Source organism: Mugil cephalus, chromosome 19 (genome assembly GCF_022458985.1).
Source record: "Mugil cephalus isolate CIBA_MC_2020 chromosome 19, CIBA_Mcephalus_1.1, whole genome shotgun sequence".
Taxonomy (NCBI): domain Eukaryota; kingdom Metazoa; phylum Chordata; class Actinopteri; order Mugiliformes; family Mugilidae; genus Mugil; species Mugil cephalus.
In genome coordinates this window covers 22,309,025-22,331,780 of record NC_061788.1, presented here as the reverse complement: position 1 = coordinate 22,331,780, position 22,756 = coordinate 22,309,025, and the positions used below count along the sequence as shown (strand labels likewise).

Here is a 22,756-nt window from a genome sequence, read left to right as displayed (position 1 = left end):
CCAAAAAGCACCACTTTCCTTGATCTGATCCACACTGCTAGATCCTAAAGTTATAGCACCTGTACAGAAAAGGTATAACATTTTAAAATATTTTCATTTTCATGTGTTTTGGGTCATCAAAATTCACGCTGAAAGAATGACATTTATGGTATTTTTACCGCTGTCAAATGTCAAAGTGGGTCAGATTTGACCTGAACAGTATCAAAGATTTAATACAAAATTAGGGTCACTTCTAAAGTGTTCGGGAGCACACCCTGGGCAGAGGGTACTGACAGGTCTTCAGTTCTCACTGACAGAATTCGGACATCACCCAGCTTTACTTTCCCTCTAAACGACAGTGATGGACAAACTACCACCAGTATCTAGTGAGGATGATAGTGAACGAGGGGAAAATCTCAAATACATAAACGTATATATTTCATATGATAATGTTATTGGTGACTTTGCAGGAAGGAAAGCAAAAAAGGTCAAGATTCGGACAGCAGATGTGTAATTTTATTTGTCGGTTCTTGATGGAGGATTAATGATGCTAAGCAGCTAATGAAACTGTAGAGGTTGTGTATGGATGTGGCAGTGAGCCTCAGAAGACTTGTCATGTCTAGACATGCGGAGGAACCAGTGTACCGTCCAAGTAACTGCTTTGTTGTTCTCCATTGGACTAAAAACATGAGAATACTCCTCATGAATCTATACCAAAGTATAATTACCTAGAAGTGGACTCTACATCTACATCTTATTGATTACTGAATTGGAATAAAGTTGTTCATTCTAACCTGAACATATTCATTAAACATCTTCAGAGTATTTAGTGTCGCCTGAGCTAGTCCTAGAAGTGATGTGTTAGGGTGGTATGGTAAATGAGGATTTTAATGTGATGTATATGACACCAGTGACACCAAAAGTGACACCAGTGCTGCTTTCATTGGATATCTGTCTACATATATGACATCTATTACACAGACGCAAACATTTGTTTGCCATGTGCCCAAAACTAAGCTAAAAACGGAGTGATTTCCAATGACAATCAATGACAAATAACCGCAAGGACCAGTAAGTTTTGAACTAGTTTATTCAACAGCTGTTCTCATACAAGCGTAAATCAGTTTTTCAACGTGACATTCTTTCAATGGATGCATCTACAAGCAAACAGTTACTGCATGAGTAATCACATATTCATTCCTGCATCTTCATTTAGTCATTTACAGCTAGCATAAAATATAGTAAATACCTTTTGTAAACTATACCAACATTTACAATTTACTGTACATCGTAGCTTTTAGTTAAGTAGTAGTTCCTGTGCAAGTCCTATAAGTCATCTCACTAACTGGATGCTGTTAAGTACAACACAGAGTGGCTACTGTTAAGACACTAGAGCGTTACCTGTCACTGGACAAAATATGGAAAACATTTATACACAGCCGCAGAGTGATAGAATTCACTCCATTTCACCTTTTAATGCACAATATATGATATCTGAGTGAGGAGTCACAAACACACCTGTGCCAGGAATTAAGAAGGAGGAAGAACGAAAGATTGACTGAGACATCTGCTGCTAAATAAATGACTGATGATTAACACTCATATGAACAAATGTAACGGTTCATCTCTGCTCCGCCCCCACCACAAAGACACTGTGTGATTTCAAAGCAGACGGGGTGCTGGAGTAAGGCAGCTCAAAGAAGCAGCCTGGGGTTCTGAAGGTCACAAGCACACAGTCCAACGAGCTGGACTGCAAGCTAGCAGAGATTGTACAACACATTGGTTTCTACAGCGCAGCGGCTGGACCTTAATGTATGCATCCTTCCTTGTATTACAGTACTTTCCACAAAATAAACTTTATTCACTATGATGAGATCCTATTAGGATTGTATCGCTCCTTACTTAATTTTTTCACCACAGCAAACTGATGTGAATTGATTGTGATCCTATAGGTGTCCGTATGGTGCCCCTGAGGTCCAACATTAAACAAATAAAAGCTATAAGGAATAGTCATTTTAAACCTATTTTGGTCCTGCGCTGTTCTAGTTGTGATTTGAAAAACTAAAAATTTTGTGTAGAAAGGATAGTCTGTTTCATAATGAAACATGTGGAGCTGTCATTATTAATAAGTCATTATTTTAGTTCAGTCTGTCTGAGATCAGATTGGGCCGTATGTGGCCTTGGAACTAAAATGAATTTGTGGCCTTATTTTAAACAGGCTACAATTTTTTTTTTCAATTGTAACTTTTATATAACTGAATTGCATGACATTAATTTCCTAATAGTTATTTATTTAATATTTGATACACTCTGGGGCTCCATACGTTTGACTGGTAAACTGAGTATTAAGCCGCTTTTCACTCCAAAACAAACCACGAGCCTCAGTTTGGTAGCAGGACCAAGCAGTGAAATCAACCTCAAAATGGAATTATTCATTCATAAATTCAGTCATGAATCCTTTTTTTTTTTTTTTTTTGCAAAAATAAATAAATAAATCCAGTAATAAATAAATAAATAAGTGATTAAAGCAGTATACCTTAAAGTGCATTCAATGTCCATTAGACTCCACCTCTTCTAGTGTTCAGGTGCTTTTATGCGACAGAGGCTCGGCACAAAAGGCACTTGTGGGAATCTATGATCATCTGACACAGGCGTCCTCCGCCAGGTTGGGAGTGTTGACTCTGCTTGGGCGTCGTGCCACGTGACTTTAAGGAGCGTTTACACAAGGATGGAAAATGTCTTTAATCAACAAGCTGGTGAAATGTCTGCAGACCCTTGACAGACAGTCTAATACCAATCAAGCACGAAAAGAAACTGTTTTAAAAGATATAACTGATGTAGTTTAGGAGTTGAGGAGGATTGAAGTTGAAGTTTCTGTACAGCTTTAGGAGAACAGGAGTAAATGTAGAACTGTGGAAACTTCAGAAGGTTAGCTTTGAAAAGGATCAAAACCAGATGAGAGTGATGTTTGAAGATGATAAGCCAGTGTAAATGAGTGTGAAAAACCTATTTTTTAAGCTTCTCATCTCTGGCTTCTGGTCTTTGGATAAGATATTTTCTATTTGACCAACCGCATACATGTTACCCTTGACATTATTAAGAAAAAAAAATGTAACATGGTGAAATGGTGCGTTGGCCAATTTGGAATTTCTGCAATTAGGGAAAAGAGTCACTTTGTTCCTTCACAGCAGAAGAGCCGACTCATTCCTAGGATCTGCTCCAACATCTTTATAGGTCAGGTCTATTTTTGTACAAATTTAATTTGTTAAGGTTTAGAAATGCCTGTATGCATGTATTATAGACTTAAATCATACTGATGGCATTTTAAATGTGATCAATGATCACACACAGGCTATTAGGTGATGTGCTGCTGCTTTACATAAAAGTATTGTAGTACCATGGTTCAATAATAATTTTTATATATTATTATTATTTCTTTAATCCTTTTTTCTCCACACAAATAGTGTATAGACATGTAAAGTTAATGTACTGAGGGATGACAGGGTTGATCAACTTTGGATGCGGTGTCATATTCTGGTGAAATTTATTGACCTAATGAAATTTTACTGTGGCCTAAGGAGGACATGTGGAAAGTTGATCCTCTGGGGAGAATGATTTATGAGAAGAAATAACATTGCAATAACATTGCAAACTTTTTAACCTGTATAAGAATTGTGATTATGTTGTGTTTGATAATTTAATATTTCATTTTTATGTGAAGATCAATCTACTGTAAGCCAGTGTTTTCAGAAAGAATCTACAGACCTGGAAACAGAGGTAAGGATAAATGGTGACACAACAATGGCTCTCTGTCTACAGGATGAATGTATATACCTTCATTTCATGGTTTAATTGGGTCTACTTTGACTGGAGCTCAGCTTGATACACAGTGCAAAATTGTGAATCACGTATAAATCTACATTAAGATGCATGTAAGCATAAACATGCACAGGTAATATGATCTATAGTCTGTGTAAGAGGGAAAAGATATGCCTTAGTGTTCCATATACAGTATGTTTTGGTGTTTTGATTTTCCTTTCAGAAACGGGTAAATAAAAACAGAAATGTGGTTATTTGATTTCTGTTCTGAAATACAACATGTCTTTCTTTTTCAAAAGAAAAGTCAGTTGAAAGCAATAAAGAAGCTCTGAGGAGCTGATGGAAGTGACAGGGATACTTTCACATTCATTATTGGCAGCATTGTAAAGTCTGCTGATCGAGCCCAACATAATTAATCACAATAAGCTTTCCAATGATGAGAAATAACTCTGCAGCACCACGAGAAGACACTATGAGGATGTCATTTATACTTCTTAGACAAATACGATTTGTGCAAAACTTTCCAAGAAGTATTAATTCCAGGAGTAATTTCATAAACTACTCATAGCTTAACTATGTCATAATTGTGGTTGAAACTTGGTTTTGGTTCATTATGATGGACTCAATCAGTTTGCTTTCCTTCCATTCATTAATGAACATGCTTGGTTCTGTTGATTAATAGCAAATAGTGGAAGGTAAAACCCTCCCATAGTTTGAAATCTGAAAGCAGTCTTTGGTGGGATTTGGGGTAAATTTCTGGATGTAATATCACTGTAACATTTGTCCTGTACTTGAAATGAAACTGTATTTGAAATTTCAACAGCTGCTCAAAACTTGTTTGTTCATTCCTGTCTTTTGTTCTTTTCTTTCTTTTTTTTTTTTCAAATACCCATTTCTACAAGGAAAATATAAGTACCATAAGATACATGGACCCTTGCTAAGGTCCTTCAAGACATCTTTTTTTTTTCCTTTTACACACACACCAGTAGGATTGGGCCTCTTTCATCAACAGGCACATGGTACGGCTTCACCAAAAATTTAACATCCTCCTAAATGGAGACTGGCAGCACTGTTAAAGCACTGCTGGATCACTAAATGAATACTTCAAATAAGAACTAATTAATGTGCATTGCTTCAATCAAACCTTCCTTCTACTCGAAAGTTATCATTCCTCCTAATTCACATTCATCCTTTCTCCCTTGCAAGCTGATGATTTGGCTGAAATGTGTATAATTTTAGCTGATTGTTTCTTAGAACCCCACAAAAGTGATCATTATAGAAAAACAAAACAAAACCTTGGCCTTCTGATTTCTTCTATGTGCCTCCTCTTTCACTTTGACTGGACTCCCAGCGTGATCTTGAGGTGCTCGTAGACCACATAGCTGATGCTGACAGACGGAATGACCTTCATGAAGTTGGGGGCCAGGCCTCGGTAGAGTCCCATGGCGCCCTCAGTCCTTACAATGTGCCTGAACAGGCCCAACATGCTCATCTGAGGGCCTCCTTCAACGGTAGCTGGAACCAGAGTGAACACAGGGTCAACAAACATGTTCTGTAAAGAACACGTCACAGAGCCACAGACATTAAAGATGCTCCTGTGCTGTAGGTGATGTTGCATTATTAAATCATGATCAGATAAATTCACATTATATTATATTAACAATAAAACCCTGAGGTTTGGGGCTGGACGGTTCACTTGAAAGACTGATCTGGGTCACCTCACCTTCCTTAGAGAAATAAAAAAAAAAAAAGGACAACGTGTCCGTAGTTGTATGAAGAATGGAAGACTTTGACTTGACCAATTGATAACAGCGTGTTTAACATAGCTGAATGATAACTTATTCTACCTCTCAGTGTCACTGATCAGTAGTATGTGTTAAGAGACAAAATGAGAAGAGGCTACGGTGAAATACAGAACAGAACAACAGCTAAAAACGAGGAACTACCTAGTTCAATAACTAAGTCAGTTATTGAACCCATTAAAAAAAAGTGGGTTATTCAGCAGAACATATGGAGATTTAAGGAAAAGAAAATGTGGAAATGATACATTTCAGAAGAGCTTAGACTGTAAATGACTTTATCCTGACCACTTGTAAGTTTCTGTGTGTCAGCACAGCACAGTGGAAAACCCTTATGTGATGTATTTGGAGCCTACTGAAGCGTAATATGCATTAAGTTTTAGACATGTTGCAGAAATCCAATGAATAATTACAACAAATACGATGATGTTCAGTGCTGTTCATCGTACCACTATCACGACATTATAACATTTAGGAGCAGAGGGTTAACATATTTGTTCACAGAATCGTATGATGCCCTTACCTACATAAAACTCACATAAATCAAACAACCTAGAGTTACATATATCACAGGTAAGGTAAGTCAAACAGACAGCTGCTGCAGTACAGTACAGTTCCGAAGCAACTGACCTTGTGCCTGCATCCGAGTCCTGACCAAGGCGAGTGGGTAGCTGGCCAACTGGCCACATGTGCTTGAAGTGGTGCCGCAAGCCAGTAGCACAAATACTCCTGGATCAGCACTGTCTACGGCAAAGCGCTGTAGCCAGGAATTTTTCAGAGTCTGATAGATGAGAGGAGAGGATAGCAAATTGAAAATAAAGAAACAAAGAAGAGATAGTTTTTTTGCCCTTCATTAAAACTCACAGACCTCATAGACAGCCAGGTCGATGCCAGCGTATGGGATGATGCCCAGCATGTTGGGGACGTAGCCCTTGTAGAAAGCAGCCACGCCCTCCCTATGGAAGATATGTTTGGCACAATCCACAATGCCAGAATACTGACCAGTCTTCCTCAGGGCTAACCGCGTCTTCAGGACCTGAGGGCACAGGAAGCGATGTCAGACCTTCTGATACATGGAATAACCTCCTGTTCTGGTGCAGAATGATCAAGAGAGTAAACAATCTTTAATACCTGAATGAAGATACAGTAACATAGGTATCTTACATATTCCAATGCATCTCATGAACCTCAATTACATAAATTACTCCCTCACAATTTGTCCATAACTGAAGCTCAAAGGGGCCACAGTTCAGACTGAAATGATGGATTCAAAGTTAAAAGTTAAACTGGGTTGTGCAATCTACTTCCATATTTCTGCATATAAACACAATGAGTCATGCTATTTAAGAGCTATAGAATGACCACTTTAAGATATTGTTTTAATGAGGTCTTGATTCTTTCTTTCTATGCTCATTTCTCTCTTACTTCCATAGGGTAGATGCTGCTCTGAGCAATTGCTCCAGCCAGAGAGCCTGCCACCAGTCTCTCCCCGATGCCCAGTGTCTCCTGGTTACTTCCAATTAATCGTTTAATCTGACAGAGAAGGTATACTTGATTGATTAACGTCACATGATGGGACAGAAGTGTGTCTTGTTGGACTCTTGTTGTGTTTATGTGTACCTGCTCGTAGGCCATGAACTTAATAGCAGACTCAGGAGCAATTTTGATGACATTGATGCCATTCCCTCGCCACAGTGACCTCACACCGCCCTCACGGATCATCTGTGCAAAACCACCACCGATGCGCATGCTGTTGCTCTTGGAGGAATGAACCTGGGAAGATGTTAAAGATTTCACTTTTCTCTGTTCAGTTTGTCTAAAATAAAATGACATTTTGAAAGTCAGTAAGCCTGTTGTACCTGCATGAGTACTTTGAGCCTGTCCAGCGGTGCTGTGCAGGTTCGAGACACAGCGCCCGCTCCTCCTCCGGCCACAAGGTGTCTCCACCACATTCCTGTTTTCTTCTCCTCTGCTGTGAATTCATCAGGTACCACCAGACTTTCCCCTACGTCTAAGATCTGTGGCAGAAGCAGACAGTTTCATTTGGGTGGTAGTCCAAGTACACAGCCAGAGTTGCTGGTTGGCAACGTCAAGGAGGGTTATAGGAAATCTCTGATCAATTAGGTAATATTTCAGGACAAATAAAATAATAGTTCCTTCATGGTTCTCTTTCATTAAATTTACATCAACCTTTTCTCTAAATGATGCAACCTGTGACCCCAATGCATTTATGGAGTCATTCAATGTTAAGATTAATATGAGTACTTGATTATGATATTTACCAGCACAGTGCAGCTGAATGCCACCAGGTTTTTACAGAAAGAAAGGGACAAAATGTGTAAACAGTGTTTGATTACTAAAAAATTTCATACACAGAATATTCATGGTAACAATCTTTAGAACCAAAACTTTAAAATAATAGCTGTTAATGGCTTGTGATACATGATACTAAAGTGTGATGTAAACGATGATCTAAAACCTGACAATAAAAGCTGTCACTCTGCCTGGAACAAATCATAACAAATTATAAATCATTCATGACATTAATTAGTTGAAGAAATCAAGCTGATTTATCGATAGCAAAAGTGATGAAATGGATAATACAAGTAGACAGACAAATTCAAGTTAGCAATGACAGAGTGATCTGTGTAGCTTCATACCTACCAGATTAACAGAATTCAGTAAAATAAGTCAATAAAATAACGATCCTATATTTTTAGGATACAACCTCATAAATACCTCTAAAATGTGTATGTGTGTATAGTTTCTTAGGTAATGTTGTATTGCGGCCAAGCAGAAAGAAAGAGTGTGTACCGTGGAGTGCTTCCAATAAAGGATGATCTCAGGAATGTTGTCTGCTGGATGCAGGAGGTGGTAATCCCGCCACTCGTTCCAGTCAATTGTCATTGTGCCATTCTTATCCATGCTGGAGATGTAAAAAGAACACAGCCAAGACAAAGTGTTAGAAATGTCAATGTTTCAGATAGTAGAAAATGCTGCTTGCTCACATGCAATGTTGCATCTCAGTGATGTTTTTTTCCCTAGATTCCTTTGTGGATTAACACCTAAACACTTGCTGTGACAGGAGGCTTGACTTTTCTCTGTGCTACAATTGAACCATTTATTTGTTTTGCCAATGACACATTTGTGAAAAATGTATTTTAAAGACACTGGGAAACTGCAGCAGGTAAGTGGATTAGATGGTGCAGCATTAGCTAAACAAGCAGACTATAGAAGCTACTACTTACTACAAGATAGGGGCCCAGATTTGGGCCTTCCTTATTCTGAGACCAGCAGAGAAGACAAGACAGACAGATAGACAGGCAGACGGACAGAAGGTTAGAGGAAACAGACAGGTCACACTGAGACAGAAACTTCTAAACTGGATGTGTGGATGAAGCCAAGGAGTGACAAGCAGCAGTTAAAGCAACAGGATATGATGAGGATAGAATGAGACCCCTAACTAAGAAACCCTGACACCAAGACAGTGTTCAAATGACACAGTAACCAAGCCACTTACAGACACACCGGGACCTACTAGTAGTTAAAATAAAAACATATCAACATGCAGCGAGGCACATAAAGCTCACTTTATTGATCGCCGCAGGGAAACTGTTTGTCCAAGCGTCTCAAGCGAGCGCTCATTCGGCGCATGCGCAAGAAATACAGAGTAAGTGAGGAGAGGGGAGGAGAAAAAAGCAACCCCCACACTATACTCCCGTGGGGACTACACCTCTGCAACATAAGCACATAATAAATACACTTTACAACATGAAAAACTCGAGACTTGCATCAGCGGAGGGGTGGGGTTGGGGGGCCTTATCACGCTAGTGCACAGTTAGGCTGTGGCAATAAAGTGATGGCTTTTTTGTCAATCAGCCATAAATGACCCTAATGTCAACATTTCCCCCTTTTAATACACGACAAGATATTTATTTAAGGAAAGAGGCTTGCATGAGAATTTGCAAGTGGTAAGTGTAAGTGGTGATTGTGCTGGAGAAAAATGCTGATTTATAAATGACAGGAAGAAGAGCGTTCTCTGGTGTGATACTGTTTAACATTTGGTAAGCTGCTGGAGCCTTGATTAATGAACTTCCTTAGGACAAGGAGCATGTGCCTTGTCAGTGCACACACAACTAATATCTCATCAGGCACAGGCATGGAATGGCAAGAGACAAAGCATAGAATGGCAAATTGCTTAGAGCTACCTATTTAAAGCATTTTGCTGTACATTTGTTTATTTGTTCATGCACTGAGCATGGATTGAAATGGACATTATAGGGATTATAACAGCTGGTGTGATCATTACTCAGGTTATAAAGATGGTATCTGTCTTTCTTTCTTTTTTTTTTAAGCCTGCATGCACCTCAAAGAGAGAAAAATGTAGCTGACATGCAGATCATTATTTTACCAATATCAGCTTATTCATGCTGTACTTAGAAGTTGTCTGTGTTGCTATTCAGACTTGTTACTCATCTGCCTTGCTAGATTACTGTCATAACTACTACATTTAGTTGATCAGGATGCTTATTTAGACATCAGACCACAAATAATACATCCATCCTACATAAAGATGTGTGTCTGAAAGCGGGTTGGGAAAACTGTACTGCTGACTTAATATGTGGCAAAAACTCTTCTGTCACTTCATTGTTTGCTGTGGTTCTTTTTCTCCACAGCTCGCAGCCAGGGACTGTGGATTAGACACAGTACGTCGCAGCATTTCTCTCACCTTTTGAGGATCTTTTCAGCCTGTTCCTCAGAGATGTTCACTCCCAAGTCACGCAGAGACTGCATGATTTCTTGTGAGTCGATTCGCCCTGCGCCACAGAAATTAACATAGAAGTCATTTATCAACTAAAGTAGGTACAGATTGTACGACTGAAGGTCAGCTTACAAGTCACAATTGTAAAACGTTTTCTGCATTTTTACTAAATTGCTGTTGTAGTTTTGGCTCAAACTGTTGGCAGTGCATCACAGCAGACATGAGGTATAACAAGGTCCCTTACCATCATTTTTTTTGTCCAGGCTCTTGAAGACCAGTCGAAGTTTCTTCTCGTGGTCTCGGAGATAATGAACAAACTCCTCAAAGTCTAACTGTCCGTCCAGGTCTTTGTCTCCTGCTTTTACTATTTTCTGTACAAAAAGTAAACACAGAACAGACCAATGTCAAATAAGATGCAAACAGACACGGAAAGAACAGAAGAAAAGATTTTTTTGTTTCCTTTTTAAAGCAATGTTAAGCATGTGTTAGTTAGCATTAACTGTATGTGCAGCAACACTATTTGCAAAGGATATTAACTTGAACCATTTCAGCATGGTTAGTAAAAACAGAGGTACTGAGTGGACAGAGTGATGTGACAAACATTGGGAAAGGTCAGAGTGGATTTTTCCGCCACTGCATACCATCTGTGCACTATTGACTCAGCCTGCTTTTTAGACCACTTTATATCACAGATCTCAGGTTATCTAGAACAATCCAGGGCACTTTGAGCCACTATGGCTTGCTAAGTTGAGTGGAATGATTTCTTCAGGGAACCAGAGTTCCCCTGAACATGAATATGCACCCAGTGGTGAGAAATTGCTGCCTGAAGGATGAAAGCCAGAAAAAGCCAGTTGTGTGTGTAGAGCAAACAAGTGAAGTAAATGTCAGTCTCTCACAGAATACATTGGACTAGTGGCAACACTGACTGAGCAAAAAAAAATCCACCACATGCACCGCTTGACTTACAATAAGGGCATACAGCTCTCCCTGAGTTCTCACTTCTTATAAAGACTGCTGACATTGAAATATTCTATAAATGGATAGGTATTATTATGTATTATTATTATTATTATGTATTATTTCAGTGTCAGCAGTCATATTTAGCATGACCAAATCTTCAAATAATAAGGTAACTATTTTGAGAAATCCTTCTGAGTTAAAGACTCAGGTTTAACTGTGCTCTGAACACTAGGTTTTAGCATTTTTGTCTTTTGTCATAAAGCTCATCATAAATTCCTTTGCATGCCATCTGCTACAGGTACAGCACACTCTACGGACATGCTGCATGGGGTTCTACATGTGAAAGCCTCCTGAAATTGGCCTATAAGAAAAATAGTGGTTTGTAGAGAGGGCAGACTTAAAGTGACGAGAGCTTAAGTGGCTTTGTTACTGTAGTGTCAATTACCTGAGGTGCAACAGGTTTACTGACAATTTTATCAGCCTCTAAAGTACAAAGCAAATAATATATTGCTTTCTTTATGGTTTAGAACAGTGACCTTCACTTCAATAGTGTCAAGGGATTCTGGCTAAATTCAATTGGTAATGTACACTCACTTGCCACTTTATTAGGTACACCTGTTCAATTGCTTGTTAACACAAATGGCTAATCAGCCAATCACGTGCATTTAGGCATGTAGAGGTGAGCAAGTTCAAACTGAGCATCAGAATGGGGTCTGAGTATTTCAGGAACTGCTGATCTACAGGGATTTTTCACGCACAATCTCTAGGGTTTACAGAGAATGGTCGGAAAAAGGGCAAATATCCAGTGAGCGACAGTCTGACAGTGCCTTGTTGATGTGAGAGGTCAGAGGAGAATTGGCAGACTGGTTGGAGATGAAACAAAGGCAACAGTAACTCAAATAACTACTTGTTACAACGAAGGAATGCAGAATACCATCTCTGAAAGCATAACACGTGGAACCTTGAAGAAGATGGGCTACAGCAGCAGAAGACCACACCGGTTGCCACTCTTGTCAGCTACGAACAGGAAACTGAGACTACAGTTCACACAGGCTCACCAAAATTGGAGAATAGAAGATTGGAAAAATGTTGCCTGGCCTGATGAGTCTCGATTTCAGCTGCAACATTTGGATATCGTGGTCAGAACTGGGCATAAACATGAGAGCATGGATCCATACTGCCTTGTATTAAAGGTTAAGGCTGCTGGTGGTGTAATGGTGTGGGGGATATTTTCTTGGCACACTTTGGGCCCCTTGGCACAAACTGAGCATGGTTTAAATGCCACAGGCTACCTGAGTATTGTTGCTGACCATGTCCATCCCTTTATGGCCACAGTGTACCCATCTACTGATGGCTACTTCCAGCAGGATAATGCACCATGTCACAAAGTTCATATCATCTCAAACTGGTTTCTTGAACATGACAATGAGTTCACTGTACTCCAGTGGCCTCCACAGTTAACTGCACAACAGCTCTTCCCCATTTTTTTATTTTGTTTTATAATTTAGACGATACTAAAGCCTATGACTCAAACTAATGTGACTAATCTCCATGCTCATCTGTCACTTTTTGCCACTCTGCTTGCTGTGACGTTGCGTGCATACCATCTATCAATAACCTGCATAAATGAATGAAAATGGTTTCAGTTTCTATTTTCAACTCTGATTCTATCATATCTTGAATAATCACAACTCGGAACTTAAAAATTAAAAAATATGTATAAACATTATAATACTTTATGTGTTTTTTTAATTTGTTGTGCTTTTGACAAAAACATTCATTCACTTGTTCACTCACTCACTCACTCACTCACTCATTCATTCATTGTCTATAGATGGCTAGAGGTTTACTTACGTAAGGACAGGCTGCTAGTCCATCACAGGGCCACATAAAAACAGGATAAAAATATATTTTACCCTTTCTATGCACAGACAACCATGCACACTCACATTCACACTAGTAACACAAGACAAACAAAATGACAAAACCAAAAAACAAGAAATGGGGGCTTGGGGCAAGGGGTGTTCAAAGTGACATGTATGGCCTTGGACACAATGTCAATCACTATATCGGTATGCGGCCTTTTAAACGAAACAAGACAAACAACAAACAAAACAAGACAAAAACGAAAAACAAGGATTTACTGGACTGTAGGTGTGGCAAAAGTCAGGTCCTTGAAGGTCGGAGGTGGTTGCATGAAACGTTGTAGTTGAGGTCTCATGTCCATTAAATATGGCCGTGTGGAAGATTGTAGTTCAGTCTTTATGGTAGGCTGTGCAGAGGCTTCTGCAGAATGTGCTTCAGAAGTTGCCACAGGCTCCTCTGGAGCTACAACAGGCACCTCTAGAGATGCAACAGCTAACTCTGGACTCTGTGACAGAAACCCCCAAAGATGCAGCGGGCTCGTCTGGAGCTGCAGTAGGTACCTCTGGAGATGTGGCAGGAACCTCTGGGGACGTGACAGGTACCTCTGGAGATGAGGCAGGTACCTCTGGGGACGCGACAGGTACCTCTGGAGATGAGGCAGGTACCTCTGGGGACGCGGCAGGTACCTCTGGAGATGAGGCAGGTACCTCTGGAGATGAGGCAGGAACCTCTGGAGATGAGACAGGTACCTCTGGGGTGAGACAGGCTCTTTTGTAGCTGGCTCTGGCTATTTTAGGAGCTGCCCCAGGAATGTCTGGAGCTGCACCAGAAAGTTCGGGAGTTGTGTCAAGTACTTCAGTGTCTGTAGCAGGTAATTCGCCACACATCTCGGGAACAGTGAGATACAGTTCTGGTTTTGTAGCTAATGCGTTTGGCAGAATTAAACCAAAGCTGATCCTTTGCGTTGCCATCTTGCTTTGTTTGAATCCCCTCTTTAGGCCACAATTGTTGTTCTTCTGCTCCTGTTGCATGAGGAGTTGAGTCTGCTCTGTCTGGAGCACTGGGAATTCAAATCATTGAGCTGCATGCTGGAGGTTTGCTCAGCAACCTCTTGGACATTAGATAGGATTTTCCAGGAGTTTGCTGGCCGAAATATTTCCAAAGGTTGCCCCTTTGTAGCAGAGTTCTCTGGAAGGACGATTTTGTGCTGAAAGTTTGATCCATTAATCAAACATTACACCAGTCAATTAACCCATTAATTAATTCATCAATTAATAAATCATTCAATCAATTGATCAGTTTTATATCTTCTTTAACTCATTTGAATCTTCTATAATATTTTTTATTTTTGTTGCTGTCACTCCCTGTCCGCTTTTCATACAAGAATGTGAATACTGCCAGAGTCTGTGGTTGAGAAATGTCAAGCTAAATTTATGAGGGGAAAAAATAATTATCATAAAAAATGAAGATCGCATCCATCAGAAATCACACAACAGTAGATCCTGCAAAGCGACGCTTACTGAGATGACTATGGCTGACCATTATAGGACGCAGGCTTTTATTTGAGGGAGGCCTTTATTTCTAATTCCGTTTGTATCATATCTGTACGAACCAGCAGTTGCTCAAAGTTTTCCTATCATTTAGTACTGCTATTTTTTACACCATACATGCAACAGCAGCTGGGCGTGATTAATAAACACTTAAGCATGGGTAGTGACGACTAACGAATGAATAATTACACCATTGTATGAGTTTGGAAAAAAATTAATTGGGTCCATTTACGGTACAGTACAGACATGCAAAATGTATGCGTTTTGCAGTTCCTTCTCCTGTATTTTGCTCTGCATATTTCAAAACCTACATGAAGTTCACGCAAAGTTTTCTTCTGTGCGCCACGCTGCTAAAGCTCTCTGTTGTTTTGACAGTGTTTCACTGTGGCACTTCTAATGTTGGCACTTGTTATTACTGCATCTATAATTGGCTGACTAGCACACCCAGCCTGTATTTGAAGCAGGCCTTTATAGTACAAAGAGGAAATATGGTTATGTTCCAGGAGAAGATTGTTATACATGACCAATGAACACTGAGCACAAAATCAGAAGACCATCAGCATAATAATTTTTGACAGGAAGTTCTTCATGTATCAGCAAAACCTATCATATGGTAATATGTAAAATCCGCATTACTGTATCTTGCCTATAAGTCACACTTTCTCCTATCAGGTGTTTCCAGCAACAGAATGTTTTGTGTGTAACCGTCATAAGTTGTAGTAGTGTAGGGGTCTTATCTATATGTATTATCCTACCTGTCGAAGATCTGTTGGTGGTGCCACCATGATTAATACTGTGGTCTTCTTTGGTGTGCCATCACTCCTGCTAATTTCTTTATTGCTAGAGGAGGCTTTTCCTGGAGAACAGTCTGCAGTCGTTCCATGGAGACCAGCTTGCAGGTCTCTGCAGTTGTCAGTAGCTCCAGTTTCTGCTTCCCCTGTCATTTGGGTTTCAGCAGGCTTACACTGTGTCCTGACAAAAAGTTTCTGGCCCAGGAAACTCATGACCTGCAGCATCCTGAAGCCGGCTCTCACTGTGAGAGAACCAGAGCCTGGGTGAGTGCCTTAAGCTCAGACCCAAATGTAACACTTGCTGTATTTGCAGTCAGAAGGCAAAGACCCGAGTAGGTGTGCAAAGGCCAGCTGAAACAAAGTGAGGCTGTGCAGAGGACTTCACTTCACTGAGAGGACTCAGTGTCTTTGTGACTCATCTTCTTACTGGATCCCTTTCTTAACACGGCACTGACACACGTCTTAACTCAGTCCACAAGAATCCACTGATGCAGCATAAACCAAAATGCTCCTTACCAATTCTTGCACACTCTTAGTATTTGTCCTTTCATCAAACCTAGTATTTCCCATCATTAGAATCTCATGTTGAGGCTGATAAAATGGCATCTGCAAAAAACGGACAGCATGCCACTTTGCTGGTTTCAGTATTCGCAGATAGAAAAAAACAGCAAGGAGAGCCTCGAGAAACCTGCATTCTCACTGCAGCCCAGCCCAACCAATCAGAGCAACCTATACTGGCAGGTCCCACTGCCAAGCCGTTACGCAAACCCCTGAGCCAATGAAGAAGAGGATAGCAGCATGCTAATTATTTTATGCCTTCAATTGTTAGTCCGTGTAAAAAGAGGGGGTTGGCTATAGTGCAGGGTTTCCCCTCGGTGGCACCTCCCTCCCAGCGAAGAAATCTGCTGAGTGATGCCTCCCTCCTTCCACCCCCACTATCCTCCTGCACTTGCTCCGAGTCCTTCCAAGCACACCATCAGCATGCAGCAAGCAATTTCAGCTACTCAATGGCAACATCAGCTGCATTTTTATTCCCAACACATACTCGATTCCTCCTGCTGGAAAAGTTACGTGGTGACGCAGCAAAGTAGCTCCATCTCTTCACAAAATCCTGGTTGCTCTCAATGGCTTTCTGCAGTCTTGTCTGTACTGCATGCACCGCTTGCAGAAGAAAATACTGATCACAGAGTAAAAGATAATTGGGCCAGAATGACAGATTTGCATATTCCGTCAAAGAAAACCCTTCACCCATTGAAGGATAAAGCTGGCAATATTCCACATTTCTCTTCCCACGAAAACACAAAAAGCAACAACATGGTGCTGCTTCCCACTGTCAGATTCCACAATTGCCTGTGGTTCTTTGCCTGCTCATTAACAACTAAAGAAATCAATGAAAACAGTGCAGCTCTCTTTTCTTTAAAATATGTAAAAGGCTAATCCATTTCATCAAACAGCTGGACAAAATGCTGTAGCTTTTAGTGAATCTTACTTCTGGCAGTGAAAGAGTATATGAGTTTGAGATAAAATAAACTACAGTAGAAACACAAAACTCAACACTGCCATATACAGTGCAACAAAATTTAGTACTTATTCCTACATCTTAAATACTGTATACAGTGGGGGAAATAAGTATTTGATCCCCTGCTGAATTTGTAAGTTTGCCCACTTCCATAGAAATGATCAGACTCTGGTTTTTATGGTTGTTTACTGGTTATGGGTATAGACAGAATATCAGTCAAAAATGCATAAAAAACACACAATCTAAAAGTTATAAATTGTTATGTATTTTATTAAGGGAAATAAGTATTTGATCCCCAAGCACAACACAAGTCAGTACTTTGTAGAGAAACCTTTGTTGGCAAGCACAGCGATGAGACGTTTCTTGTAGTTGGTCACCAGGTTTGCACACAGCGCAGGAGGGATTTTGGCCCATTCATCTTTACAGACAGTCTCTAAATCCTTCAAGTTTCTTGGCTGCCTCTTGGAAACTCGGAGCTTCAGCTCCCTCCACAGGTTTTCGATCGGGTTAAGGTCTGGAGACTGACTAGGCCACTCCATGACCTTAATATGCTTCTTCTTGAGCCACTCCTTTGTTGTCCTGGCAGTATGTTTTGGGTCATTGTCATGTTGGAAAACCCACCCACGAGGCATCTTCAGTGTTCTTGCTGAGGAAAGAAGGTTTTTGTCCAAGATGTTACAGTACATGGCTGCATTCATTGGCCCCATAATGCGGTGAAGTTGCCCTGTACCCTTTGCTGAAAAACAGCCCCAAAACATGATGTTTCCACCTCCATGCTTAACCGTGGGTATGGTGTTCTTTGGGTCATACTCACGTTTTTTCATCCTCCAAACACGGCGGGTCGAGTTAATGCCAAATAGCTCAACTTTGGTTTCGTCAGACCACAGCACTTTCTCCCAAGCCTTCTCTGAGTCATTTAGATGTTCACTGGCAAACTTAAGGCGGGCCTGTACATGTGCCTTCTTGAGCAGGGGAACCTTGCGGGCACTGCAAGAGTTCAATCCATAACGGCGCAGTGTGTTGCCAACTGTTTTCTTGGTGACGGAGGTCCCAACTGCTTCCAGATCATTAACAAGCTCCTGCCGTGTTGTTTTAGGCTGCTCCCTCACCTTTCTCATCATCATCCTCACTCCATGAGGCGAGATTTTGCGGGGAGCTCCAGACCGAGGACAGTTGATGGTCCTTTTATGGGTCTTCCACTTGCGAATAATGGCACCAATAGTTGTCACCTTCTCACCAAGCCTTTTGCTGATGGTTTTGTAACCTATACCAGCCTTGTGCAGGTCTACAATCTTGTCCCTGACATCTTTTGACAGCTCTTTGGTCTTGCCCATGGTGCTGTAGAAGTTGGAATGTAAGAAACTGATTCTTAGAGCAGGTGTGCTTTATATACATGACGAGTTAAGATCAGGAGTATTGGTAATTAGTTGACTGAGCACAGCTGTGTGCCACATGCGCACCAGCCAATCTGTAGGAGCCTGAATTCTAAGTGAATTGTTGGGGATCAAATACTTATTTCCCTTAATAAAATACATAACAATTTATAACTTTTAGATTGTGTGTTTTTTATGCATTTTCGATTGATATTCTGTCTATACCCATAACCAGTAAACAACCATAAAAACCAGAGTCTGATCATTTCTATGGAAGTGGGCAAACTTACAAATTCAGCAGGGGATTAAATACTTATTTCCCCCACTGTATATGTATACTGTATATACTATATGTTTGCATATATGCATACATATACATATGTATATATACATATATACAGGTGCACTGTATGTATACATATATACAGTGTAAACTCTTCAAGAATGTTCTTTTCTTGGTTTCATGTTGTAAAGGCACTTTTCCTTGCCATGCTTCCCATCTCTCTGGTGGATTTGTTTATTGCAGCACAAAGACTGAAAACGACACATTTAGAATCAACTTCAAATCTTTGATCTGCTTAATAGAAGAAGAAATAATAAAGGAATGTCCCAGCCCTGACAATGAAACAGCTTTTAACTTAGTTGACCAGTCATCTTGGGCCCATCAAGGAGGCCACATATTAAACAGATGTAGTGACTAAACCCTTCAAACACATATGGACCTAACCATAAATGCACGGGAAGAGAGAGAAAGTAAAGGGGACGTGCCCATAACACAAATGGAAACTCCCTCACCAGCTAAAAAGTGTTCATGTTTCAGTCTAGTCTATGTGGTTTGCATGGCATCTACAGTAATACGCACTCTCTGAAGGAACTGTTTTTCACTTCTATAGATCTGCAGTAAACAGTAGTATAATTTTCAAGCAAGTTAAGATATGATAAAATAATCCTTTAATTTATCCCACAGTGGGGAAATTTGGCATGTTGCAGCAGCATATAAATAAGGACAGCGCATACAAGAGAAGAGAAAGTAAACATTAAATAAATTAAAAAAATATTCAATACAACAGAAATTCTATATTGTCTACTGCAAGCAGGCTTGGTTGTACAGCTTCACAGCAGTAGGAAGGAAGTGCTCTTTCACACGGCACAGGCAAAGCAGTTGGCCGCGGAAGACGCTGTCCAGTGCTGTTTATAGCACCATGGAGGAGGTGGGACTGGTTTTCAATCAGTGATTACAGCTTTATTATCATCCTCTGATCACCCACCACCTCTACAGGCTCTAGATGGCAGCTCAGAACAGAGTCAACCTTGTGCTACTCCAACAGACCACTCCACAGGAGATGGCTTTGGAGTCATAGAAGGATCACAGTAGTCTCCCTGCATTCTGAAGAACCTAAGTGTCTTTAGCAGGTGGAGTCTGATCTGGCCGTTCTAGTAAAGGGCCCTAGCATGGTGAAGTGTAGGTTTTGATAAGGTAATTTTATTCCCTGGATGTTCACCAGTGTGTGTAATGTGCGTTTGCCACTGCAGAAATTGAAAGAAAGTGTGTATTTTTAATAATTCTGCTGTTAATTTTTCATATAGGTTGTTTACTCTTACAGAGGTTTACAAATTCATACACTTCATCAGACGTAACTAATACAAGTCAAGCACCAAACATAAGATTTAAAAGGGTTCAAGGAATTACCCATGAGATAATTTTTGCCTGGTTTCTTTTCAGCCTATTTGTTGTTTCTTCATGTTGTCTGTCAATATCTGACAGCGTGTGGTAACAAGAAGCAGGCAGCATGGTCAGACAGAAGTATCTGTCTCTGTGGGCTTCCTGGAAGATTCAGACCCTAAACTACAAACTGCACACGCTGATCAGCCACAACATTACAACCATTGGCAGGAGAAGTGCATAATATTGACCATCTTGTGACAATTCAATGTTATGCTGGAAAACATTGGACCTGGTATTCATGTGGATGTTACTTAGACATGTACCACCCACCTAGACCAGACCAGGCACCCCCACCCCAATGACACTCCTTAATGGCAGCAGCCATCCCCAGCAGGATGCAGCCTGACACGTCCACACACACAAAAACGCTTTAGGAACAACTCAAAAAACAGTATGTGGTACCACTAAATTTAAAACATCAAACCTATGGTCATGATTTTGAAACATGGGATCAGTGCCAGTATGTTAAACTGAGAAACTGTCAGTTTCTACTCTTTACAGTATGTAGCGAATTGAATTTGAAAGCAAATACCAACTGAAATACCAGAGGCCAGGGTTGTGTACACAAATAGCAATTTAACGGTAGAACGGTTGCAGTCATAGATGAGGAAGAGAGATGACAACTGTAGCTTAGCTGATAAGATGTAACCTGCTTGATGTGCCTCCACTGAAAACTAAAAGGGGAAAATACAGGTCTGTCAGGGGTAACCACAGTGTCAGTGTGCACGAAAGATAAAGAGCACAGTTGAAAAATGGAACAAAGTCTCACTCTTACTGACTGTACAGTTGAAAGAACAGGTGAAGACACTCAGTCAGCTGTTAATTGCTAATCCTGTAGTGACTGCCCTCAACAAAGATACAGGTATCTCCACAACTTGCAGTCCAGATTTTTCTTGTTTCTTCTTATTAAATGTAATCTAAATACAGGTTATGTTCTTATAACAAGGGCGTTTTGTCTTATATTCTATATCTGTCCACTTTTCTGACGCACTTTTTGTCTAAATAACACCCAGAAGTTTTCCCTGCACGTGAGAAATACACATTAGTCAGTCCACTTGTAGACGTAAAGGGAAGAACAGAAACAGAAAGGACAGAGCTGGAGTGTGTCCACTCACCATGAGCTCATGTTCAGTGCGATGCACTCCTAATTTCCTCAGTCCGATCGTCAGGTCGTTGATGCAGATCCCTCCATCACCGTTTACATCCAGGACCTGGAACAGCACTTTCAGTCTGTGCTCCTGTTCTGGTCCTCCACATAAGTCACATGGGTGCGCCGAATGGCAGGGGTCCGAGTGCCCGTCAGCCGCCGCCGGCTGCGTGGATGAGGGAGAGGAGGCTGAGTAGTCCCCGGCTGGCCCGCCTCCGTCGCCTGGGTCGAGCCCTGCAGACCGGCACTGGCAGAATACATCAGTGAGCAAAGAGGGCATCAACGAGCCCTTCTGGTGTATCATGAGTGTCTGGCACCAATGAACAGCCTGATCGCCTGGTCAGACTGAGAGAGATCAGAGAGAGAGAGACCACTTCCACCGTTATATCTCGAGCCCAGACTAACACGTCACATGTCCCTCCATTAACACCGGCTCTGAGAGCTGAAGTGAATGGCTGTCGTTTAAATCCCAAATCCAACTTTTTCGCCACGAGCACATCCGCGGAGTTCACCGAAGTCGGAAAGAGTCATCCCAGCATTGTCCCTCCACTCAGGTAGCCAGTCTATCTTGCGTTTTCAACGATATCTACTTAGAAGCCGGTGAAACGCGGCGACGGAATGAAGTCCTGACCTGTCAGCGCCTTAACCGTGTTAAAATGCCTTTACAGCATCGTGCTTTTGAGTTTCCACGAAACACATTCATACACAGCACATTAAGAAAAAAATACTGTTCTGAGCTGGTTTTGAATACGATTTTCATTCCATTATTGCTGTGCCGCTGACTGACTCTGGCTTTCAAAAGAATTCGGCTCCTGCTAACCGGGTGTGCCACTGATCTCGTTTTACAACGCGAGACTTCGGCGGGACAGCGTCAAAAATGAATGCGACGCGTGAAACGGATGGTAACTAGAATGTCCCACGGTTTGTATATTTAATAATGGATGAACGAGAGAGGGAGGCAGCTGCAGTTAGCGAGGCATAAAAGAATCCCTGGGGTCAGGAGTAGGATAATAGTAGAAGAAGCCATGCGTCGTCCGGATCTATCTGGACAGGGATGTACTGGCGGGAGTAGTAGACGTGGGGTCGGTGAAAGGTATCACACACTGCTTCTTTGCTCTTTGTGGATACTTCACATTCAGAAGAAAGTCAACAGTCCACTGAAACTTCATGAAAACAGTTTCAAAACCAATGCTTCTTAATGTGTTTACTGGTTACAATTATTACCGCTGTGTTCCAGTCACATTCTGTCAGAATCTGGAGAATGGTTGAGTTTTTTCCTTGCTGCTGTTTTTTGTTTCTCTTGTTGATTCTTAAGATTACTCTGCTGAAAGCCTGAGGCCACTTAACTCGTGTTTGCCACTTTTTTTTTTTACATTGTTTTCTTTTCTACAAATCAAATACTAGTTTATCAGATATTTTATCAAAAAACACAAAGCACAGGATATAATTTGCTGGCAGCTCAGCT

The 22,756-nt window shown here is 40.9% G+C and overlaps 1 protein-coding gene across 2 annotated transcripts; it reads right to left on the bottom strand.

The window, feature by feature from the left end:
* Positions 1–1,051: 1,051 nt before the first annotated feature.
* slc25a25b (solute carrier family 25 member 25b) lies at positions 1,052–22,537 on the bottom strand. Of its 2 annotated transcripts, none has more exons than XM_047570284.1 (10): positions 21,260–22,537; positions 10,604–10,730; positions 10,327–10,414; positions 8,412–8,523; positions 7,457–7,615; positions 7,218–7,370; positions 7,023–7,130; positions 6,466–6,633; positions 6,228–6,378; positions 1,052–5,313 (listed from the first exon to the last, which is right to left on the bottom strand). In XM_047570284.1, the coding sequence occupies exons 1-10, from the start codon at positions 21,593–21,595 to the stop codon at positions 5,129–5,131; spliced, it is 1,587 nt and encodes a 528-aa protein (XP_047426240.1). In that variant the 5' UTR covers positions 21,596–22,537; the 3' UTR covers positions 1,052–5,128. The 2 variants fall into 2 exon arrangements, with proteins under 2 accessions (XP_047426240.1, XP_047426241.1); XM_047570285.1 differs by lacking the exon at positions 21,260–22,537 and adding an exon at positions 15,491–16,199.
* Between the last annotated feature and the right edge of the window lie 219 nt (positions 22,538–22,756).

What these genes read in the sequence shown, in the direction of transcription:
- slc25a25b (XM_047570284.1), bottom strand. Translation starts at nt 21,595, where the DNA reads ATGATACACCAGAAGGGCTCGTTGATGCCCTCTTTGCTCACTGATGTA. An exon ending in GCACTGAACATGAGCTCATG is followed by an intron (nt 10,731 to 21,259) that starts GTGAGTGGACAC and finishes CTTTTTGTACAG; the next exon opens with AAAATAGTAAAAGCAGGAGA. An exon ending in GACTCGGATGCAGGCACAAG is followed by an intron (nt 5,314 to 6,227) that starts GTCAGTTGCTTC and finishes CTCTGGTTCCAG; the next exon opens with CTACCGTTGAAGGAGGCCCT.